We start from the raw sequence: 23,368 nt of genomic DNA, 5'->3' as shown, positions 1-23,368 counted from the left end.
CCGGACATAGTGGCGCATGCCTGTAGTCCCAGCTACTCGAGAGGCTGAGGCAGAAGGATTGCTTGAGCCCAGGAGACTGAGGTTGCTGTGAATTAGGCTGACGCCATGGCACTCACTCTAGCCTGGGCAACAGAGTGAGACTCTGTCTCAAAAAAAAAAAAAAAAAGAATCAAGCTCCCAAAGATCCCAAGGGAAACAAGAAACACACACACACACACACATAAAGGAGTTTATATGTTTTAATACATCTAGCAGCAGACTTCTCAGTGGAGAGAGAGATAGCATAAAAGATATGGATGGAGACAAAAGGTTAAAAAGTAGGGAGATGTTTTTAAAGGATAGAATTTCTGTTAAATTTCTCTTTTTTCTTAGTTTTTGTTTGTAAGCAGAGTTGTCATATCTTTAAAATAACTGGTTATAAAATGGTTTTTGCAAGCTCATAGTAATCTCTAATCAAAAAACCTACAACAGATACACAAAAGTGAAAAACAAGAAAACACACCACCAAAGAAAATCACTTTTAACAAAGAAAGACAAGAAGGAAGAAAGAAACAAAGACAGGACCACAAAACAACCAGAAATCAAAAAACAATGTAATAGTAGTAAGTCCTTACCTATCAATAATTATTGAATGTGACTGAAGAAAACTCTCCAATCAAAAGACATAGAGTGGCTTAATGGATAAAAAGGAAAAAAAGACCCAACTGTATGCTGTCTGCAAGAAACCCACTTCACCGAGAAGACATACAGAGACTGAAAATAAAGGATGGAAAAAAATATTGCATGGAAATGGAAACAGAAGACAGCAGGAGTAGCTATACTTGTAACAGATAAAATAGATTTCAAAATTAAAAGTGTCAAAAGAGATAATGAAGGTCATTACATAATTATAAAGAGGTCAATTCAACAAGAGGATATAACAATTCTATATATATATATGCACCCAACACTGGAGCACCTGGATATATAAAACAGATTTTACCACAGCTAAAGACAGATCCCAATACAAGAATTTTTGGAGACCTCACCACTCCCCTTGTAGCATTGGACAAATCATCCAAACAGTAAATCAACAATGAAACATTGGACTTAACCTGCACTATAGATCAAATGGATCCAATAGATATTCATAGAATGTTTCATCCAACAACTCCAGAATATGTACTCTTCTCCTCAGCTCATGGATCATTCTCAAGGGACACATATGTTAGGCCACAAAATAAGTCCCCCAAAATTGAAAAAAATCTTAGTCATACCAAGTATTTTCTCTGACCACAATGGAATGAAACTAGAAATCATTAATAAGAGGAACATTGGAAAATAAACAAATATAAATTAAACAACATACTCCTGAATGACCAGTGGGTCAATGATGAGATTAAGATGGAAATTTAAAAATTTCTCAAAACAAATAGGAATGAAAACAACATATCAAAACCTATGGGATACAGTAAATGTAGTAATAAAAGGAAAGTTTATAGTGATAATTCCCTACATCAAAAAAGTAGAAAAGCCTCAAACAGCCTAATGATACATTTCAAAAAGTAGAAAACAAGAGCAAACAAAACATCAAATTAGAAGAAAAGACATAATAAAGAAATGAGTATGAATAAATGCAATTAAAAAATACAAAAGATCAATGAAACAAAAAGGTGTTTTTTTAAAAAAGATGAACAAAATAGACACACCTTTAGCCAGACTAAGAAAAAAGAGAGAAGACTCAAATAAAATGAGAGATGAAAAAGGGGACATTTGAATGGATACTGCAGAAATCTAAAGAATCATTAGAGACTACTATGAGCAACTATATGCCAATAAATTGGAAAATGTGGAAGAAATGGTTAAATTCCTAGACACACATAACCTACCAAGACTGAGCCAAAGAAATACAAAACTTGAATACATCAATAACAAGTAACAAGATAGAAGCTGTAATAAAAAGTCTCCCATTAAAGAAAATCCAGGTCCTAATGGCTTCACTTGCTTCTAGTAAGCATTCAAAGAACTAATACCAGTTCTACTTAATCTACTCCAGAAAATCAAGGAGGAGGGAATACTCCCAAACTTGTATGAGGCTTATATCACCCTGATACCAAAAACAGGCAAAGACACAACAGAAAAAACTGTAGGACAGTTTCTCTAGTGAGCATAGGTGCAAGAATCCTCAACATAATACTAGCAAACCAAATTCAACAATACATTATAAAGATTATTAGTCTTGATCGAGTAGGATTCATCCCAGGGATGTAAGGATGGTTCGACATATGTAAATCAACCAATAGTATTAAGGACAGAAAACATATGATCATTTCAATTGATGCTGAAAAAGCATTTGATAAAATTCAACATCCCTTCATGATAAAATTCTCATAAAACTGGCTATGGAACGAGTTTACTTCACACAATAAAAGCTATGTATGACAGAACCACAACTAATATACTGAATGGGGAAAAACTGAAAGTCTTTCCCCTATGATTTAGAAGACAAGGATGCCCACTTTCACCACTATTACAGAACATTGTACTGGAAGTTCTACCTAGAACAATCAGATAAGAGAAGGAAATAAAGGGAATCCACATTGGAAAGAAGTCAAACTATCCTTGTTTTCATATGCTATGATCTAATATCTAGAGAAACCTAAAGATTTCACACACACACACACACACAAAAACACTATTAGAACAAATTCACTGGAGTGGCAGAATATAAAATCAAAATACAAAAATCAGTAGCATTTGTGTATGTAAACAGTAAACAATGTGAAGAAGAAACCAAGAAAGCAATCCCATTATAATAGCTACAGATAAAATACCTAGGAATAAACTTAACTAAAGAAGCAAACGTCTTCTCTAATGAAAACTGCAAAACATTGATGAAAGAAATTGAAGAGCACACACAAAAAAGGGAAAGATATTCTATGGCCATGGATGGGAAGAATCAATATTGCTTAAATGTCCATACTACTCAAAGTAATCAACAGATTCAGTGCAATCCCCATGAAAATAGCAATTGATATTCTTCACAGAAATACAAAAAATAATCCTTACATTTATATGGAACCACAAAGGACCCAGAATAACCAAAGCCATCATGAGAATAAAAGAACAAAACTGGAGGAATCACATTAACTGATTTCAAATTACATTAGAGAACTGCAGTAATAAAACGGCATGGTTCTGCCATAAAAACAGAGACATAGGACAGTGAAACAGTGTAGAGAACCCTAACTAAATCCAGACGTCTCTAATGAACTTGTCTTTGACAAAGATGACAAAACGTACAGTAGGGAAAAGACAGTCACTTCAAGAAATGGTGCTGGGAAAACTGGATATTTATATGCAGATGAATGAAACTAGACCCTTATCTCTCACCATATATAAAAATCAAATCAAAAGGGATTAAATACTTAAATCTAAGACCTGAAACTTGAAACTACTAAAAGAAAACATTGGGGAAGTACTTCAGGACATGATCTGGGCAAGGACTTCTTTAGGAATTTTCCCAAAGCACAGTCAACCAAAGCAAAATTGGACAAATGGAATCACATCAAGCTAAAAAGCTTCCGCATAGCAAACTATCAACAGAGTGGAGACACCACCCACAGAATGGGAGAAAACATTTGTAAATTATCCATCTGACAATGGATTAATAACTAGAATATATAAGGAGCTCCAACAACTCAATAGAAAAATGTCAAATAATTTGATTAAAAAACAGGTGAAGGATCTGGATAGACATTTCTCTAAAGAAGATATACAAATCGTCATACCAATGGTATAAGAAAAAATGTTCAACATCATTAGTCATCAGAGAAATGCAAATGAAAACTATGAGTTATCTCACCCCAGTTCAAATGGTTTTTTTAATCAAAAAACAGGCAATAATGAATGCTGGTGAGGATATAAAGAAAGGGGAATTCTCATACACTGTTGGTGGGACTATAAATTACTGAAGCTACTATCAAGAACATTATGGAAGTTCCTCAGTAACTGAAAATAGAACTACCATATGACCCAGCAATCCCACTGCTGGGTATAAATCTGAAGAAAGGAATTCATTATATTCAAAAGATGGCTATACTCTCATGTTTATTGCAGTGGTATTCACAGTAGACAAGATTTGGAATCAACCTAAATGTACATCAACGGAGGAATAAAGATATTGTGGTACATGTATATAATGGAATAATATATAGCCACAAAAAATGAAATTCTTTCATGTACAACAACATGGATAGAAGTGGAGAAAATTATGTTAAAAGAAGCCAAACACAGACAAATCTCACATGTTCTCACTCATATGTGGGAGGTAAATATTAAAAACAGTTGATCTCATGGAGACAGAGTAGGCTGATGGTTACCAGAGTCTGGGAAGGGAAGCAGAGGGGGGCAGATATTGTGAGGATGGTTAATGGTGTAAAAATATTATTAGATAATTAGATAGAGGAAAAAATATTTGATAGCACAATAAAGTGACTATAATCAACAATAAATTAACATATTCTTTCAACTAATTAATGGAATTGGACTGGTCATAACATGAAGAAATGACAAATGTCTGAGATGATTACCTGAACTTTATTCACATGTTGTGCCTGTATCAAAACATGAGATGTACCCTATAAAGAGATACAACTATTATGTGTCCATAATTTTAATTAAATGAAAATTGAAAATAAAGAATTTCTAAGCTTGAGGATATATCAATAGAAACTTCCAAAACTGAAAAGTGAACAGGAAAAATCTGAACAAAAAAAAGAACACAATCTCCAAGAAATGTGGGAAAGCTACAAGGGTATAACATACACATAATGGGAACAACAGAAGAAAAAGAAAGAGTAAAGAATGGAGGAAATATTTGAAACCATGATAACTGAGAATTTTCCTAAATTAATGTCAGACAACAATCCACAGATATAGGGAGCATTAAAAATGCCAAAAAAAAAAGAAAAAAGGAAACAAAAAAAAAAACAACCCCGGAAAACCTTGTATGGAAACCAAAAAATCTAGATCAGGCTGTATCAAATCAGCCTGAAAACCAGGATGAAAAGTCCGGATCCTGTTTCAGTCTTTAGATCCAAACTTTTGAACTATCTCGCACATGCGCACTTCTCATCTCAGAGGATAGTCAGCTAGAAGGACTGACACAGGACCCGCACTTTCCACCTCACACAAAGGACAGCTCCAAAAAATGATTCTAGAAAGGATGGTAAAGGGGCTACCATTCGTGAAGTGATGGTGATCCATGGTGAGGTAATTCTTTAAAGAATGGTTATTTTAAAGGCTCAAGGACCAACTTGTTGGAAAAGTCCCCTTAGCTAGGCATCTACATAGAAATCTCTGCCAGAACCATCTTAGGTTGCAGCTCATGAAACCACACCTTTAAAAATGATGGTAAAAGTGCTGCTGTCTTTAGAGGTGATGGAATAATGGTGAAATAACATTTAAAATAATGATTTACTCACAACTGGTGCCACCTACTCCTCGAAAAACCCCAGTGACCATGCCTGAGCACAGATTTGTCTGCCAGCACCATTTCCCCTTCCGGGCTGAGTCACCAAAGCAGTCTGAAGAGGAGGGTGAAAGGTGCGGATCCTGTTTTAGTCCAAAGCACTTCTCACCCTCCTCTAGTTTTGTGTAAGTACAGTCCATGGTGTTGACAGCAATGAAATCGCCTAATGATATATTTCTTAGAATGTGTCTGTGTTGTTGAGTGACACAATACTGTACTTGCTTTCCCGGCCTGCCTTGCAGCTAGGACATGGGCTTGTTACCTAGACTTAAAATTAGGAACTGGTGATATAAGAGCCAAGATGTTGGTAAATCCATTCTTGAATTGGGTGTCTGAAGGCAGTTGGGAGTTGCAGCATAGCAACTCAGAGATTCCAGGACAGTGCAAACTATGGTGCCCAGTGTCCTGCGGAGATCAGGATATCCTCACTAGGCTGGTTTGTGACATGATTTTAGCCATGGTCCTGGCTTCACCCAGCTCCCCTGTACCTGCCCACTTTTCAAGTTGCTTCCTCAGCCTTTCCAATGGTTCTTTGAACCAATATCCTTTTAATGGATTTTTCCCCCTAAATCACACAAGGTGCATTATGAGTTAAACTGTATCCCTTAAAGTTCTTATGTTGAAGTCCTAACCCCCAGTATATCAGAATGTGACCTTATTTTGGTTGTTGCAGATGCAATTAGTTATGATGAAGTCATACTGGAGTAGGGTGGGCCCCTAATCCAATATGACTGGTAACCTTATAAAAGGGGAAATTTGGGTACCGACACACACACTAGGAGAACAGCATAAAGGGATTGGAATCACGTTCCACAAATCCAAGGAACACCACAAGCTAGGAAGAAAGACCTGAAACAGATCCATCCCTACTACCTTCAGAGAAACCATGGCTCTGTCAACACTTTAATTTCAGACCTGTCCTCCAGAACTCTGAACAATAAATTCTGTTGTTCTGAGCCCCCCAGTTTGTGGTACTTTGTTGGAGCAGCCCTAGCAAAGTAATACTTACTGGTTTCTGCTACTTACCACGGAGAATCATGATTGATATGATTTTGTATTGCATTAACAATCATGGCACAACTCAGAAACTGGCACATCTGACAGCTTAGGCAGGGATGGGTGTCTTTGAATGACAGGTTGGCATGGTCTTCAAATTAAAATCTCACAAAAGTAGTACCGCCTTGCAGGGCTGTAGAGCAGTCCTTAGTAGCATTAAAGTCTTCCTTCCCAAGGCAAGCTGGAGAGGTTGTTCTCATGCTCAGTGGGTGCCTTGAAGGAGTCAGAGAATTCTTGCCAGCAATCTCTGCCTGACCACCCCATTTTACACTATTGCTGGTTGCTGAGGTGTCTGGAACTCTCTAACCCCTATGACTGGCTCCAGATGTCTGGGCTGTTGATCGTCAAAGTGGTTAAAAAGTCACTGTGCCTCCTCCCTGATAAGGAGTTGCTATGTAGGCAAATGGATCTTTAATTTTTTTTCTACAGTGGCTAGACCTAGAAGACTGCCAGCTAACGTCTGTCAGTCCCCCAACTTAGGTCACTGTAGCATCTGCTTTCTTTAAAATGCCATGATAGTCTTTTTCTCTTTATTCTAAGCTAACGCTGTCACTTACATAAATTATGTCAGACATTTGGGGTCAATCTGTTCCGTAGAACCAAAATAAACAGCAGAAAGTTAGGCTTAAGCAGGACAAATGACCCACCTTGCAGTTCATGCTTAGCTGAGGATGATAGCTGCCTTATCAGCTATCGTTGGTTGTGATCATAGGTGGCTGTATAAACAATATTATAACTGATTGTTATATAAGAAGTAGGGGTTGCGCATTTAACTCACACCAGCTCAGGCAGGCAGATAGAGAAAAATAGCACTTTTAATTTGCCTATGAGTATTCCTGAGGCTGTCATTTAAATGGTTGGATCTGATTATTTAATCAGTCAATTAGGCAGTGTCCAGTCTCTTTTAAATAGAAATGTTTAGTCTTTCTTTTAGATTTCCCTCATCCCTGTTTTTCTCTCTAAGTTGGTATTCTAGTATGGAGGGCGGGGGCCCTGGCCTTGTATTCTTCCCTCAGCGCTGCTCACAATCACGGCTTTCCAGCCTGGTGCCCCACACCCACCTCCTCCTCCACCTTCTGCCAGCCTCTGACGCTGCAGCCTGGGCCTGAAGCCCGGGCCCCAGACATAAAGTCTGATCCTGTTTCACTAGCTGTGAGCCCCTTGGCTTTAGCACCTGCTCACTGCTTAGATTTTGGGGCTTTATTTTCATTTCTGGTACAAAAGGAAAATATTTTTTTTTTAAATTTGAAAAAAATGTTAACTTTTAATTTCTTTAAAATTTTTTCTTTTTTTAATGGGGAATTGAACCCTGGTCTCTCACGTGACAGGCGGGGATACTCACCACTATACTAATGAGGAGGAAAATATTTCTTGATTTCAAATTATTCTGTCTCTCTCTATATATATATTTGTATAGGTAAAAAATATGTATCATTAATATATAGATAATGCAGCATTCCTGTCTATTTAAAGGGAGTATACATATTTCATATATATCAGTTATTGACCAGAAAAAGATTTAATTTTTTTAAAATAGAATTTAAAGAAGTAATACACAAATTCTCCTTGTTAAAAAAAGGATACACATAAGGACAAAACTCCTTTAAACCCTACTCAAATCCCTGTCCCTCATCATCCCAGAGGCAACCTGAGGACCTAAGCATTAAAAACACTTTAGCTTTCTTTCGACAGACTTACCTAAATGAGCAGGATCTGCCTGTAAAATGAAAAGTGTACATTAGTTATTATATTGTAGAGGTTGTCTGGAATAATATACAGTAAAAGGGGATTCTGTTTTGTCTTAGTCCATTTTCTGTTGCTTATGACAAAATACCTGAAACTGGGTTATTTATAAAGAAAGGAATTTATTTCTTACAGTTATGGAGGCTGGGAAGTCTGAGGTCAAGGACTCTGAAGACTCTTGAGGCAAAAGAGGGGCATAGACAAGGACACTGAGTGTGCTAACGTGCAGCTCTGGTCCCTCTTCCTCTTCCTATAAAGCCACCAGTTCCCCTCCCATGACAACTCATAGCCCACTAACTCATTAACTCATTAATTCATGAATAGATTAATCCATTCATGAGGGTAGAGTCCTCGTGACCCAATCGCCTCTTAAAGGTCCTACCTCTCAATACTGCCACATTGGGGATTAAGTATGAACATGAGTTTTGGAGGGACATTCAAACCACAAGACATACAGGAAGTATACAAAAATGGGAATTAAGGCTGGGTGTGGTGGCTCACGCCTGTAATCCTAGCATTCTGGGAGGCTGAGGTGGGAGCATCATTTGGGCTCAGGAGTTTGAGACCAGCCTGAGCAAGAGCAGGACCCTGTCTCTACTAAAAAAAAAATAGGAAGAAATTAGCCGGATAACTATATATATATAATTTTATATGTATATATTATATGTATATATAATATATACATATAAAATTATATATATATATACACATATATAATTAGCCAGGCATGATGGCGCATGCCTGCAGTCCCAGCTACTTGGGAGGCTGAGGCAGGATTGCTGGAGCCCAGGAGTTTGAGGTTGCTGTGAGCTGTGAGCTAGACTGACACCATGGCACTCTAGCCCAGGCAACAGAGTGGACTCTGTCTCAAAAAAAAAGGGGAGGGGGAATTAAATAATAAGAATTTGATCATGATCGTCTGGCATGGGAATAACCAACTCACTAGAGAAATATATAAACACTTCCAGGCCTTTCCATGGCTTGAAAGAAATAGCTTCCTACATTAGTCTGCTCCCTTACCACTGATTATATGCCCCCTAAAAACATTTCCTGCTAACCTATGTAGTTTTACAGGTACCTTAATAAAAAGGACGGGATGCCCATAGAGGGGAAATGGATAGTTCAGGTATGTGCACCTTTCTGAATTAAGAAACTGATATTCTGGGCCAGGCCTGCTGGCTCACGCCTGTGATCCTAGCACTCTGGGAGGCCAAGGTGGGAGGATTGGTGGAGGTCATGAGTTTGAGACTGGCCTAAGCAAAAGCAAGACCCCGTCTCTAGTAAAAATAGAAAGAAATTAGCTGGACAACTAAAAATATATAGAAAAAATTAGCTAGACACATGCCTGTAGTCTCAGCTACTCGGGAGGCTGAGACAAAAGGATCAGTTGAGCTCAGGAGTTTGAAGTTGCTTTGAGCTAGGGTGACACCACAGCACTCTAGCCTGGGCAACAGAGTAAGACTCTGTCTCAAAAAAAAAAGAAAGAGAGAGAGAGAGGGAGGGGAGGGGAGGGGAGAGGAGGGGAGGGTTGGGTTCTAATTCCATGGTTCTATCTCCAGGGCTTTCATGCCTGGTAATAGAAGGTACTCAGTACATTTGTTGAACAAATGGGTGGCCAAATGGGTGGACTGTTGTTTTGTTAGGTTAACATTTAAATGATATGAATCATTTTCTTCCTTATAGTATTACTATGTAAATGATTTCTTTCCACAGAGGGATATGGGCTGACAGCTTGAAGTAGAGTAAATCACATTCAAGGCAGACTGCAAATTAGAAAAGAAAAGAACTTTTATCTGAGGAATGCAAGTCCTTTTAAATTATCAGGCCCAGAGAGACATTAATTAAAATGACACAGCAATCACATCCTACTGCCCTCTTTGAGCTATGTATTCATCTCTTGAAACTGCTTGCTATTGCCACAAGTAGCAATAAATTAACCTAACAATGTCACACTACCCACTATAACCCATACCCTATAGCTGAACAATGTATAGCCAATCACTAATCAATGTTATTTGTAAACCAATGAGAATTCCTGACAAAGGACTTTGTAACAGCCCACTTCCTGTCTCCCTTGTTTAGCCTTTAAAAACCTGCTTGTATCAAAGATCAAACTGAGCTCATATGCAAGGTTACTTGGGTCTGAGTCTTCTGGCGCTTGTCTTTACTTTGGCTCCAGTAAACTCTTTAAATCATATTTTGTGCTTTAGCCTCTTCCTTTTAGGTAGATGCAAACATCTCACTCATTTATTCACTCACTCACTCAATAAAAATGTGCTAAATGCTTATTAACTGTGATGCTAAGCTCTGGGGAATACAATAATAATAATAATAATAATAATAAGAGCACAGTTTTTGTATTTAACCACAGTGGAGGATGGAAGGAGTTGCAGTTAGAAGTTCTAAGCAGCATGTTGAAAAAGATGAGGAAATCAAACTGTCTGAACTTAGAAATGAGAGAAGACTAGCAATTATTAACTGTAGATGTCCATGGACCTCCACAGTCTCACTCATCCAGCTGAGGTTCAGGTGACAAGTATAAGGTTAAAAACCCCAGGCCTTTCCAGAAGTCTGGGGAACCACACAGACTGGTGGACTAACAACACCTAACTGTTAGACAGTTAGGTGCTTTCCAATTTTTTGCTATTATCAATAATGCTTTGATAAACTTGCATGTACAAAATCCTTGTGTACATCATTACTTCCTTGGTATAAAGTCCTACAAGTGGATTTTCTGGGGCAAAGCACATAAGTATTTTGGTGGCTGTGCAATTTATAGCCTCACGATGGGTGTGAGAGGATACTCATTTTCCCACACCCTTTGCTAGAATAAATTTTAAAAGGTGTGGTTTTATAGGTCTGTATTAAAATTAAAACAAAATGTTTGCCAGTTTTACATGCTAAAAAATTCATTTAATTTTCATGTAGGATCATTTTTAATCAGTTGGAAAGACCTGTATATTACATTTATAGAAAAGAAGTTTGCTTTACATTATATTTCAATGACCCCTGGGGTCTTGTGTTTTGTATTGATAGTCCTGAGTTGAAGCAGAAACGTTTATCAGTGCTTCAACTTGTGGGCTTAATGTAGGGGTGTGATGGAAGGAAAAGAGGGTGGTGGAAAGGTTAGGGAAGAAAATGAATGTGATAGGAAATGAAGATGAAAAGAACAAAAGTGAGAAAGGAAAATAATGGGGCAGCCACGGGCCCAGACAGCTGCCACTACAGAAGAGCTCTGTGCTTGTCCATGTTGTGTAGCTGTCCAGTGTTTTCAGTTTAAAAGTCGAGCAACTGCAGTTTCCTTTATCATTAGAAGAAGAAATGAAAGAGCAAGCAAGAGTCTAGTGATTACTGGGGCCAAAAATGAGAAATTAGCACAGAATGTTTTTTGTTTTTTAAAGGCAAAAAACCCATGTGTTGCAACTTGCTATGTCACCAGGATTTTAGTGCTCTGACCTTCAGACTTTAGTCATTCCTTCCTTCTAAACAGCTCCCTCCCTAGTCCTTGGTTGTTAAACTGGTCCTTGTGTTGTTAAACACAGTAGAGCCCTTCAAACCTCTTGGAAAAATCTGAAAACGAACTCAAATTCTAATAAGCAGCATTTCTGCTTACTAGAGTGTTAAAATGTGTAATAATTGACTACATATTTGTTTTTTCTCTCAGGATCCTTCCAATTTAAAGGAACTCACTGAACTAAAATGTAATGTTAAATATTTATTTACAAGAGGCTTTGATTATTAAATGACTGAAAATTTAGGAACCCTATGGTAGCAATGGCTCCACCTAACGACCAGAAAATGACACAGTCTGACTGTTGTTTTTTTCCAAGCTTAGAGGCAGTCACCCACTTTAAAAATAAAGCTAAATGTTTCTTATCTCTCATTATCTTACTTAATAGTGTCCTTGTCACTTTTAAGCTATTTAAAGACATAAATCCAAATATATCACATAAAAATATGACTAAAAATTAACAGAGTGGCTGAGCGCAGTGGCTCATGCCTATAATCCTAGCTCTCTGGGAGGCCAAGGCGAGCGGATCACTCAAGGTCAGGAGTTCGAAACCAGCCTGTGCAAGAGTGAGACCCCATCTCTACTAAAAATAGAAAGAAATTAATTGGCCAGCTAAAAATATATAGAAAAAATTAGCTGGGCATGGTGGCACATGCCTGTAGTCCCAGCTACTCTAGAGGCTGAGGCAGGAGGATCGCTTGAACCCAGGAGTTTGAGGTTGCTGTGAGCTAGGCTGATGCCACAACACTCTAGCCCAGGCAACAGAGTGAGATTCTGTCTCAAAAAAATAAAAATAAAAAAATAACAGAGTAATTTAAAAAAGTAAATTGTAGACTATTGTTAAAAGTTAACTAGGATCTTTAACCACAGTTAAAATTAAATAAATAAGCTTAAGACAGAACGAAAAGTAAAGTAAACCAGATTCTAGACCAGAACTTTGCCAGCAAAAATGAAAACGGTCATTTAGCTCAGTATGGAAAGATAAATCCTATGCGACCAATCATGTCAGAAATACACCATCAGTTAGTTTCTTGATTCACCACTACAATTCTCTCAGTTTTCAAAATATTTTAAGCAGGAATTTGCCTATGATCCATCCTTCATTCATTCATTCATTTTTAGAGACAGTGTTTCACTATATTGCCCAGGCTGGAGTATAGTGGCTATTCACAGATGTGACCACAGCACATACAGCCTCAAACTCCTGTGTTCAAATGATCCTCCTACCTCAGCCTCCCAAGTAGCTGGGACTAGAGGTGAGCACCACCAGGCCCAGCAATTCATATATTTAACAAATATTTATCAGCATGGTACAAGGCATTAGAAATATAGCCTATTCAAAATATGCATAGTCCCTGCCTTTATTGGAGCTTGCAATGTAGTGAAGGAGAAATACAAGCAGCAAATAAATATATAATTGCAAATGGGGATGAGGAAAAAACTGGGTTCTTAAAAGAGAGACTTATCAGGCTGATGAAAACTCTGACAGAAACACCATGAGTAACGATCACTTAATTACTCAAAGAGATGCAGCATTTTGGTACTGTGGTATGTTAATTTGTTTGTTCATATATGTGTCATTGCATAACATTTTAATATTTGGCTATGCTCTTTGCCTTTAATTTGAGAGCTCTATGATGAAAAGGAACTGTCTTCCATCTCTTCCCACTTTTCTGGGTATGGTACAGCGTGCTGCATGCTGGGGACTCTTACTTAACTCATGCTACCAACTGAATAAAGGACCGTTTCTTCGAATCTGATTAGTTGAGAAAGTCTCCTTGGTTAGATTACTTCACCCATGTATTTGGTATTCCTAGCATCTAGTGGAGTGCCCAACATAGTCAGTGCTCAATAAATATTTGTGGAATAGTGAATAAAAGACCAAATGGATAAATAAGTTTTTCATTATACCTATATGTCTATTTTCTTTCTCCCTCCCCTCCCCCTCTCCCTCCTCCTCCCCCTCCCCCTTCCCTTTCCTTTCCTTTGACAGAGTCTAACTCTGTTGCCGGGACTAGAGTGCCATGGTGTCAGCCTAGCTCACAGCAACCTCAAACTCCTGGGTTCAAGCGATCCTCCTGCCTCAGCCTCCCAACTAGCTGGGACTACAGGTATGTGCCACTATGTCCAGCTAATTTTTTCTATATATTTTTAGTTGGCCAATTAATTTCTTTCTGTTTATAGTAGAGACAGCATCTTGCTCTTGCTCAAGCTGGTTTCAAACTGCTGACCTTGAGCGATCCTCCAGCCTCAGGCTCCCAGAGTGCTAGGATTGCAGGCATGAGCCACCGCACCCAGCCTTGATATGTCTATTTTCATGTGTCCAGTTAAATCACTCATATACTCATTCATTCATTCAACAGGTAATCACTGAACATATGCCATATGCCAGGCATTGTGCCAGTGCTGGGGCTGCAAAGGTGAACAGCAGCAGACGAGACCCTGCCCTGGTGGAGCTTATAGTCTAGTATTACAAAAGTCAGCGGTAGAATATTGATCAAGCAAATGCAGTATCGTCTTTATTGTCAGGAGAGGAAGGGCAAATGTCCTTGTCTTGATTTAACCATATAATTTCCAGAAGCTCAAAGCAGGGCTCCTTGGTGAGCAGAAGCCACAGTCTATTATTTGGACTGTGCAGGTGGCTAAATCTGGATTGGGGTTAGTCTCTTGGGTTTAGTCTCTTAGAAAGCAATTCTAAGTTTGCAGTTTGCAGTTCTGTTGAACTACAGATGACAGAATACCTGCAACCAAGGAGTAAGCCTGGCCTCAACTGATAGCCACCTTTTGAGCTAAATGTCACCCTTTACCTGGCACCTGTGGATTGGGCTGGGTAGGAGTGGGCTGGGAAAAAGCAAAGAGGTGAAGACTCCACAATAATAACATTAAAGAGAAGGTGCTGGATCAGCACACACATCTTAGAATGTGACATGGTGGGTGGTCTTAATGCCCTTAAAGCTGCTCTTTCCTACCAAAGCTGACAGTTAGGTCCCCTTCACCACTGGGGTCTCAGGTGAGTTTGCTCCTAGACTGGGAATTACCACCTTCCTGCCTGTCTGTGTACATTGAGCGACAACAGAGCATTAAACCTTTGTAACTTCCTCATTGGGCCATCATGGAAGTTAGAAAAGTCACTCAAGACCTACTGAAAAAGGGAACATGTCACAGAATGGACTATTCATTGCTCTTTGTTTATAACTCAATTAGAGTAAGACAGACCTTCAAAAAGAATCAATGCATCGGTGACTGTGCAAGTTGAAAGAGATAATCTTTAGGGGAATTATTCATAGAAACTCCTTTGTACTACTGTTCCTTCCCTCAAATGATAGATGTATATAACATGTCAGAGTGGCTTTAATAGCTTCTGGTCCTGCAGACGCAAAGCAAAGAGGGATAAATAAGATATCACACACACACACACACACACACACACACATGCACACACACACACACACATGCTTTTATATACACTAATAAGGAAGTTTTAATCTATTACACGATTTTCCTCCAAAGAGGCTTTAAAGATTATGAGTATAGATTCTGTGGCCGAACTGCCTTGGTGTTCTAGCTCAGAGACCAGTTTCCTCATCTGTAAAATGGGAATAATAACAAGGTTGTTGCAAGGATTAAAAGAGTTAATACATATACTTTTAGCATTTTTAATGCTAATAACCTGGAATTCCCCTTGAAGGAGTTTTAAAAGGGCCATAAATATACTGCAACAGCCTGACTGCCCTTCTTTCCTACCTCAGTGCTTTTTTTCCTTGCTGCATCATCTTTCCAGAAACTTCTTCCCAGCTCTGTGCATGGCAGACCACCTTTCATCCTTGGGCTTTCTTTGGCTTAGATGTTACCTCCTCAGCTCCTCAGGGTGGCCCTTTCAAAAGCAGTCCCCCCTCCATGAGCCCCTAGTTGCTGTCCATCATATTCCCTTTGTTTATTCTTTTCACAGAATTGATCATGCTCTGAAATCATCTTGTTTACTGCTCTATTTATTAAATGTTGTCTTCTTAAAATTCTATAACATGTTACTTCTTTTAAAGCTAAGGCAGCTGTTCCCAAAGTGTAGTCCACAGACCTCCTGAGAAGGTCATGTGAGGTCAAAACTCTTTTCATAATAATAATACTAAGACTTTATTTGCTTTTTTCACTTTGTTGACTTTTGCACTGATGGTGGGTAAAATTGTCGTTACCTTAGTGTGACTCAAGCCATGGCACCAGCTGTACTAGCAGACATTGTATATTTCCCCTCTATGTGCTCAACAGCTTAAAAAAAAAAGCCAGTTTCGCTTAACATTTATTTAAGAATGATCTTGAAGAAGTAGTCAAAGTTATTAATTTTATTTAATCCTCACCCTTGAGTGCACATCTCTTTAGTATTCTGTATGACTGGAGGCCTGCATAAGCCCTTCTGCTGCACATCGAAGTAGGAACATTATCTCAAGGAAAAGCTCTCTTGTGATTGAATTGCAAGCTGTCCTTTTTATCATAGGACAACGTTTTTACTTGAAAGAACAAGGATAAACTATGAGCAAGAGCACAGAACTAAAAACGTGGATTTGGGAATTATCAGCTTGGAGATGATAAAGACGACGTCTAAAATGTGTCCGACACTGTTTGACCCACAGGACCAGACAAGTTTTCTGCTCTCACGGAGCTACTTAAGAATAAAGAAACAGTTGTGGTCAGAATCACAGTTTGCTAAAATTCAAAGATTGGGGCTCAGAGGGAAAAGGCCAAAAGGAAACAACTTCAGGAAACAAATTAATTAAAGAAACATCTCTGCACAGCATTATTGTTTATTATTAGCAAAACAGAGTAGTTGTGGGCTATAAGCCAAAATGTAGAAACAATCTTGTTAGATCTCTAGCTATAAAGGTTTTATTCAGCAAAATGTCACTCTACTTGCACTAATAAAGGATCTTGCCTTTCTCCTTTCATAGAGTCCTGAGAACATTCAGAATTAATTGGCAAGTGGCAATATCACAGATATATCTAATTACTAATACCTTGTCAAATTTATAATGAGAATGATTAATTTTTCATCTGTGTCACATACATTGTTGGATTCATTCCCAAAGTGATTTAAATTTATATCACAATCACAAATCTTATATTTTAAAAAATAATGCTGTTAATGAACTCAATTTGATTTTTTCTTCCCCAAAGACATGTACAGTAACCACAGTGCAAACAAGGCTTTCCCACTTTCTCCCCTGCTGTTATGACTGTGGATGTATTTTTTGTTAGCGTCTGTACCTTCTGAATCAATGCTGTGTCTGAAACGTAGACGTTCGAGAAGACAAGACTCTTTTCATAGGCTGGAGGGCAGTAAACTACATTCCTTCAGCCTTAGGTGCAATGGAGAAAAATTCGTCAAATTAGTTACGAAAGAAGTAAGGCTTGTAGCCCTGGCTTGGGCAGGGCAAATGCATTTCATGTAACCAAAATGTGTGTACCCCCATAATATCCTGAAAAAAATTTTAAGAAAAGAACATGCAGAATTTTTTAAATCTTTTTAAAAACAGCATGTCTTTAGAAATTATGTGCTAAGATCTTAAAACAAAATTTTAGAACACATTTAAATAAAAAAGAGTAACTGATCTAGGATAGCTAGATGTGTCCTGCATTAGGAATAATATTAGAGATTAGAGCTCTTTTACATCCTTGCTTCCAAGATGACAAAGAAAAGAAGGAACAACGGTCCTGCCAAAAAGGGCCACAGCCACGTGCAGCCTGTGCTCTGCAGGAACTGCCCAGACACCTGCCAAAGGACAAAGCTATTGAGAAGTTTGTCATTTGGAGCACAGTGGAGGTTGCAGCCACCCAGCACCATTTCTGAAGCGAGCGTCACCTGTGTGCTTCCCGAGCTGTAGGTGAAGCTACGTTACCGGGTGAGTTGCACCATTCACAGCGAGGTAGTCAGGAATCGCTCTTGAAAAGCCCGCAAAGACCTTTTTTAGACTTGCGAGTGCCGCCCCTCGACCTCCACCAAAGCCCACGCAAGAAGCTGAGTCCTTGAAGACTGAAGAAAAACTATCCTTTGGAAAAAAATAAAATAGAAGTTATACTTAAAAAGAAAAATCAGAAATTGCGGCCAGAGAAGTGACCCAAAATGTCCCTCGTGGTCCCTCCCTCTATGCTTAGCAGCAACCCATATTTACTTAGTAATCACATTTATTTATGTATCCATTCATTTATTTAGCTTTCCTGTGAAGTTTTGCAAATGGCTTCATCAATTCCCTCCTCCTAAGCTTTGCTCCTTCTCAAACCACGTTTCCATCCTTTCTGGTTCGCATACCTTGAGTTAGATAGTCCAGTCCTATTACCATACTTCCACTCTCAGTTATAGTGAGTTCAGAAGCCTCCTTGAAGCCACAAGATCATCTGGTTCACTACTACTACTAACAGTGTTTTGAAATCTAATCGCTCAATAGTCTAGTACATTCTCAGCATTAATTATCTTAAAGATGGTTTAAATAAATGTTTTTATTTAAATAAATGCACAGAAAACAAAAACTTCTTCACTTAAAAACGTGCTGACAGTGTGGCGCAGTGGCTCACAGCCTGTAATCCTAGCATTTTCAGATGCCAAGACGGGAGGATCGCTTGAGGTCAGGAGTTCGAGTCCAGCCAGAGGAAGAGTGAGACCCTGTCTCTACTAAAAATAGAAAAAAAATTTAGCCAAACATAGCGGCAGACTCCTGAAGTCCCAGCTACATGAGAGTCTGAGGCAAGAGGATCGCTTCAGCCCAGGACTTTGAGGTTGCAATGAGCCACTGCATTCCAGCCTGGCGACAGAGAGACTCTGACTCAAAAACAAAACAAACAAAAAAACATACTGATGATAGCTGGGCGTGGTGCCACTCAGGAGGCTGAGGCAGGAGGATTGCTTCAGCCCAGGAACCCAAGGCTGTAATGCCCTATAATCACACCTGTGAATAGTAACTGCACTCCAGCCTGGGCCACGTAGCAAGACCTGGTCTCAAAAAATAGAAAAATAAAACAAAAAAAATGCATCTACCAATTATTTATAATATGTTAACCTTTACTGTTATAAACATTCCACAGGTACTTGAAAAGAATGAGTGTTCTGTGATTATTGGCTGCAGATAACCTATTAGACAAGTTTACTAACTTCCAGGCTGCTTGTTCTATCAACTTCTGATAGAGATGTTTAAAATCTCAGTGTTCCTTTTAATTTTATTATTTTTGCTATGCTGTTTGTGGTTGCTTTATGTTCTTAGTGGACTGCCCTTTTTTAAAAATTATTTCTCTTTATCCTATCAATACTTTTTGCCTTAAGTTCCAATTTGTCTGCTATTAATATTACTACCCTAGATTTCCTTTCTTTTCTTTCTCTCTCTTTTGAGGAAAGTTTCTCTTATCAAAAGTAGATAGTCAGATTTTATCTCTCTGAAGTCTTTGTCTTTAAATAGATTACTTTAATATGAATTTCATATATATAAAGTTATGATTACTGATATATTTGAAGGTAATTATGCCATCTTATTTTGTGTATATTGCTTAACTTTTCTTTGCTTTATTCCTCCTTTCCAATTTTTTTTTTTTTTTTTTTTTGAGATGGAGTCTTGCTCTGTCACCCAAGCTGGAATATAGTGGTCTGATTATAGCTCACAGCAACCTTGAACTCCTGGGCTTAAGCGATCCTCCTGCCTCAGACTCCCGAGTAGCTGGGACTACAGGTGCACACCACCACATCTGGCTAATTTTTAATTTTTTTTCCTAGAGATGGGGTCTTGCTGTGTTGCCCACGGTGGTCTCGAACTCCTAGGCTCAAGCAGTCCTCCCGCCTTGGCCTCCCAAAGTGTTAGGATTACAGGTGTGAGCCACCATGCCTATAACTTTCTATTGAAGGAAATGAAAGGGAGAATCTGGTGCTGCTTTGTTCACCAGACTCCTGCTCTGATGGAGAAAAGCCAGGAACTCCCTACACAAATGTATAATCAAAAAGTGGAGAAAGAGATCCACTCCACCACACCTCTCCCATTTTGCCTGTGTGCAATCCAGAAGTTTTTCAGCAGATGAGTTCTGATCCTTTGTTTGTCACCTGTGTGTTCTGGCCCATCCCAAAGGAACGGAAGACAGGGAGATTGGGAGGATGATACCAGGGAACAAGAAGTTCTTGCAGATTTTGGTGGGTAATTCAGCCTTGCATTTTAATGATAGCTCCTGTATTCCTCCTCCTCTGCTTTCCTTCCTTACTTTAGTAACAGCAAGGTTCGGGGGATTCTTCAAGGGAATTAGTAAAAACTGCTGTAGGAACATTCATCCATTCATCTGTCCAGTATCTAAGTGCCTGACTTTAGGTACGTCAAAGCATAAAATAGATCTCTACTCTCGTGAAGTTTCTGATGAGGGAGACAGTAAATAAATGTATAAGAAAATTAAAGTGGTAGTTTACAAGTTCTATGGCAAAAAGAAAAAGCAGGGCAGGGTGAGGAGACCCAGCATGCTGGGGTGAGGGTGAGGTAGGCTGCAGTAACAAAAAAGATCGAGATGAGCCTCATTGGAAATGTGAGGTGTTGAGGAAAGACTAGAAATAAAAGTCAGCCAAACTGGGGTTTGGGGGAGAGCTTCCAGGCAGAGCTGGAAGATGGGGCTTGCCTGGACCCTCAGGGACAGCAGGAAGCCAGGTAGAGCCCAGGGGGAGGGACAGGTGAGAGGAGGTGAGGGCAGAGAGGGGACAGAGAATGCACTACATGGCCCTGGGGTCATTGTGAGGACCTGGCCTTTTGAATAACAGCAGGGGACCCTTGCAGGGTTTGGGGCAGAGGGTGACATGGCAAGGCCACCCACGTAGGCTGCTGAGCACCCTGGCGGTGTGAGGACAGTTCGCAGGGATGAAGGAAAAGTATGGAGGCTGCTGGATTAATGAGTTGTATGTGAGATGCCCAATCTTGGTGTCCCACCCACTCTTCTTGTCCTTCCGCTAAACTCCAAGGCCCTGGAGGGGCAGGGAGGTCTGGAAATTCAAAGCCGCTACCTAACAGGAGACCTGCTTTAAGCCAAGCAACCAAGAGAGCCAGATTGAGTCAACCACCAAGCCACTCCTCCTCAGCTCACCTTGTGGCCCAAACTCCAGCCATCTCCTTCCTATTCTCCCCGCATGGGTGGAGGCGGTCCTTCCTTCTCATACTATTTATGGAGAAGGACCAGTTTTTTTGCTTTCAATCCATTGCAGAGCAATACTTTCATAAAATATAAAACCACATGCTTGGCTGTGACAGCACTGTCAAAATATTATAAAAGCTTCTCAACATTTACTATGGATTTCTGTACCTACCTTGTTTCAATGGGTAACAAACTGGTCATGGAGCAGCACTTGAGCGGTACTGGTCTAGGGGACTTTCATTAATTGTACAGTCCAGGAGTAGTTCATAAATTCTGTGGTGGTCATTTTTTGAGTGAACTCCATTTCTAATAGTTTCTAGATGCGCACAGTAACTTCCTCTGATTCCCTGACACCTTAGGGTGGGGAAATTCAGACTGCCCCACTTGGGCTCTGCATCTTCACGCCAGGAAGACGGTGAGGCCAAGGTTGGGTTAGAATGGAAATAAACATGATGACATTCAAAAACCCCATGATGGCAGGGCTTGTCATTCTCTGAAGCTACACAGTGCAGTGGGGTGGGGAGGTGGGGAGATGGGGAATATAGAGAGGGAAGCTCATAGCTTCCTTGGCAAATTCCAAGTTTCAGAATGGCATTGAGCTTCCTGGAGATCTGAGAGATTCATAGGCATGACCTCCCTGTAAGAAGTGCTGCTTGAGTGCAAGCCTGGACACCCTCATGGCAGCCTTTATCATTTCAGAAGCCTGGTCCTGTGTTTGGCTGAAGAGTGCTCCATTCAGTCACTCCATGACAATACACAGACATTTCCTCCCAGCATAGAGTTCTCATCCATGTCCATAGTCCCAGTGTGTTATGTACACTGGGAGGCCCCCTGGTGCAGCTCTCTCCTCCTGTGGTTTTATTAAAGTCCTAGAATATTATCAGAGTGAGTTTTCCTAGATCCTCTTATTGAATATCTGCAGAACTTCATACTGATGCCCAGTTCCAACACTTTAACATGACCTTGCGATCATTGGTGATTGTGCTTTCTTGATCTACCAACTCAACCTGAAGCAGAACTAGGGGAGCTACTGGGCACGACGGGGTGCAAGGCTGGGGCAAAGGGTGTATTGGGTAACTGACCAAAGCCAGGGAGCACAAGGAGGATGGGCAAAGTAGGCCACCTGCCATTGGGTTGGAAAGTTTGCCCCCGGTTGGAACTGGTTCGTTCTCTCCAGGCCAACAACAGCTTCAGGTTTGGAATCCATCTGTAAGTCCATTTGCACCAGATCATTCCCTCTCCCCCACGCACCCCACTCCCTGGGGCTTGGTGCTCTATGGAATGGAAGGATGGCAGGGGTCAGGCTACCCTACCAGTCTATTTTTGTTTTTAACCAGTGCTATGGTTTGAATATTGTCTTCTCCAAAATTCATGTTCAAATTTAATCCCCAGTGTGGCAGTATTCAGAGGTGGGGCATTTAAGAGGTGGCTGGGTCATGAGGGCTCTGCCCTCATAATCGGATTAATCCTTTCATGGATTCATGGGTTATCATGAGAATGGGATTGGTGGCCTTATAAGAGGCTAGCATGCTCAGCCCCTGACCATGTGATGTCCTGCACCTCTTTGGGACTCTGCAGATGTCCCAAGTCTCTGACCAGATGCAGCCCCTCCACCTTGAACTTCTCAGCCTCCATAACTGTAAGAAATAAGTTCCTTTTCTTTACAAATTACCCAGTTTCAGGTATTCTGTTATAAGCAACAGAAATGGACTAAGACAACCAGTTACACTTAGTTCTTGCTTCTGGGTTCTAAAGTCTGACAGACAGAGCAAGTCCTCCATTCTTGCTCCTTTTTACCCAAAATGCTCAGTGGCATGCTTGCAGCTAATAATTAAAAGTGGCTAAACCAGACAGGGGTTTACTTTTCACCGAAAACAAAAAGCCTGGAGATCTAAAGCATCTAATTAGCATTGTTTTAACAGCTCAAAACTTTTCAGATCTGGTTCTCTTCACCTCTCTTTTACGGCCCTATCTGATTAGTGCAATTTTAGACACCCACAGCTACATTCGAAGCAGAGGTGGTAGTAATAGGCAGTACCAGTTACATCCATCCCTATCATCAGGAAACCCCAGAAATCCTCAGCAGACTTCTGTTTCACTGGTGAGATGTCATATGACCACCCCCTAACTACTAGGCAGCAAGGTAAACAGAAAATTAAGCATTTCTAGCCACTAGAGTAGAGGTGAACAAAGAATAGGGACATTGGCCAGTGGAACAGAACAGAGAACCCAGATATAAAACCATCCTCATGTAGCCAACTAATCTTCGACAAAGCAGACAAAAACATACACTGGGGAAAAGAATCCTTATTCAATAAATAGTGCTGGGAAAAATGGATAGCCACATGCAGAAGACTGAAACAGGACCCACACCTTTCACCTCTCACAAAAATCAACTCATGCTGGGTAACAGA

At 39.8% G+C, this 23,368-nt stretch overlaps 1 protein-coding gene across 1 annotated transcript in view; it reads right to left on the bottom strand.

Annotated features, from left to right (window-relative positions):
- Window positions 1-15,267: 15,267 nt before the first annotated feature.
- SLC35E3 (solute carrier family 35 member E3) overlaps window positions 15,268-23,368 on the bottom strand; it is a 30,381-nt gene continuing 22,280 nt past the window's right edge. The window contains exon 4 of the mRNA XM_076007473.1: window positions 15,268-17,860. Within this exon, the coding sequence (XP_075863588.1) occupies window positions 17,702-17,860 (159 nt within the window). The 3' untranslated portion in view covers window positions 15,268-17,701. The remainder of the gene's footprint in view (window positions 17,861-23,368) is intronic.

This window comes from Microcebus murinus, chromosome 10, assembly GCF_040939455.1.
Source record: "Microcebus murinus isolate Inina chromosome 10, M.murinus_Inina_mat1.0, whole genome shotgun sequence".
In the NCBI taxonomy this organism is placed as follows: domain Eukaryota; kingdom Metazoa; phylum Chordata; class Mammalia; order Primates; family Cheirogaleidae; genus Microcebus; species Microcebus murinus.
Note: the sequence above shows the minus strand (reverse complement) of the source record. Positions and strands in the feature narration are given on the sequence as shown.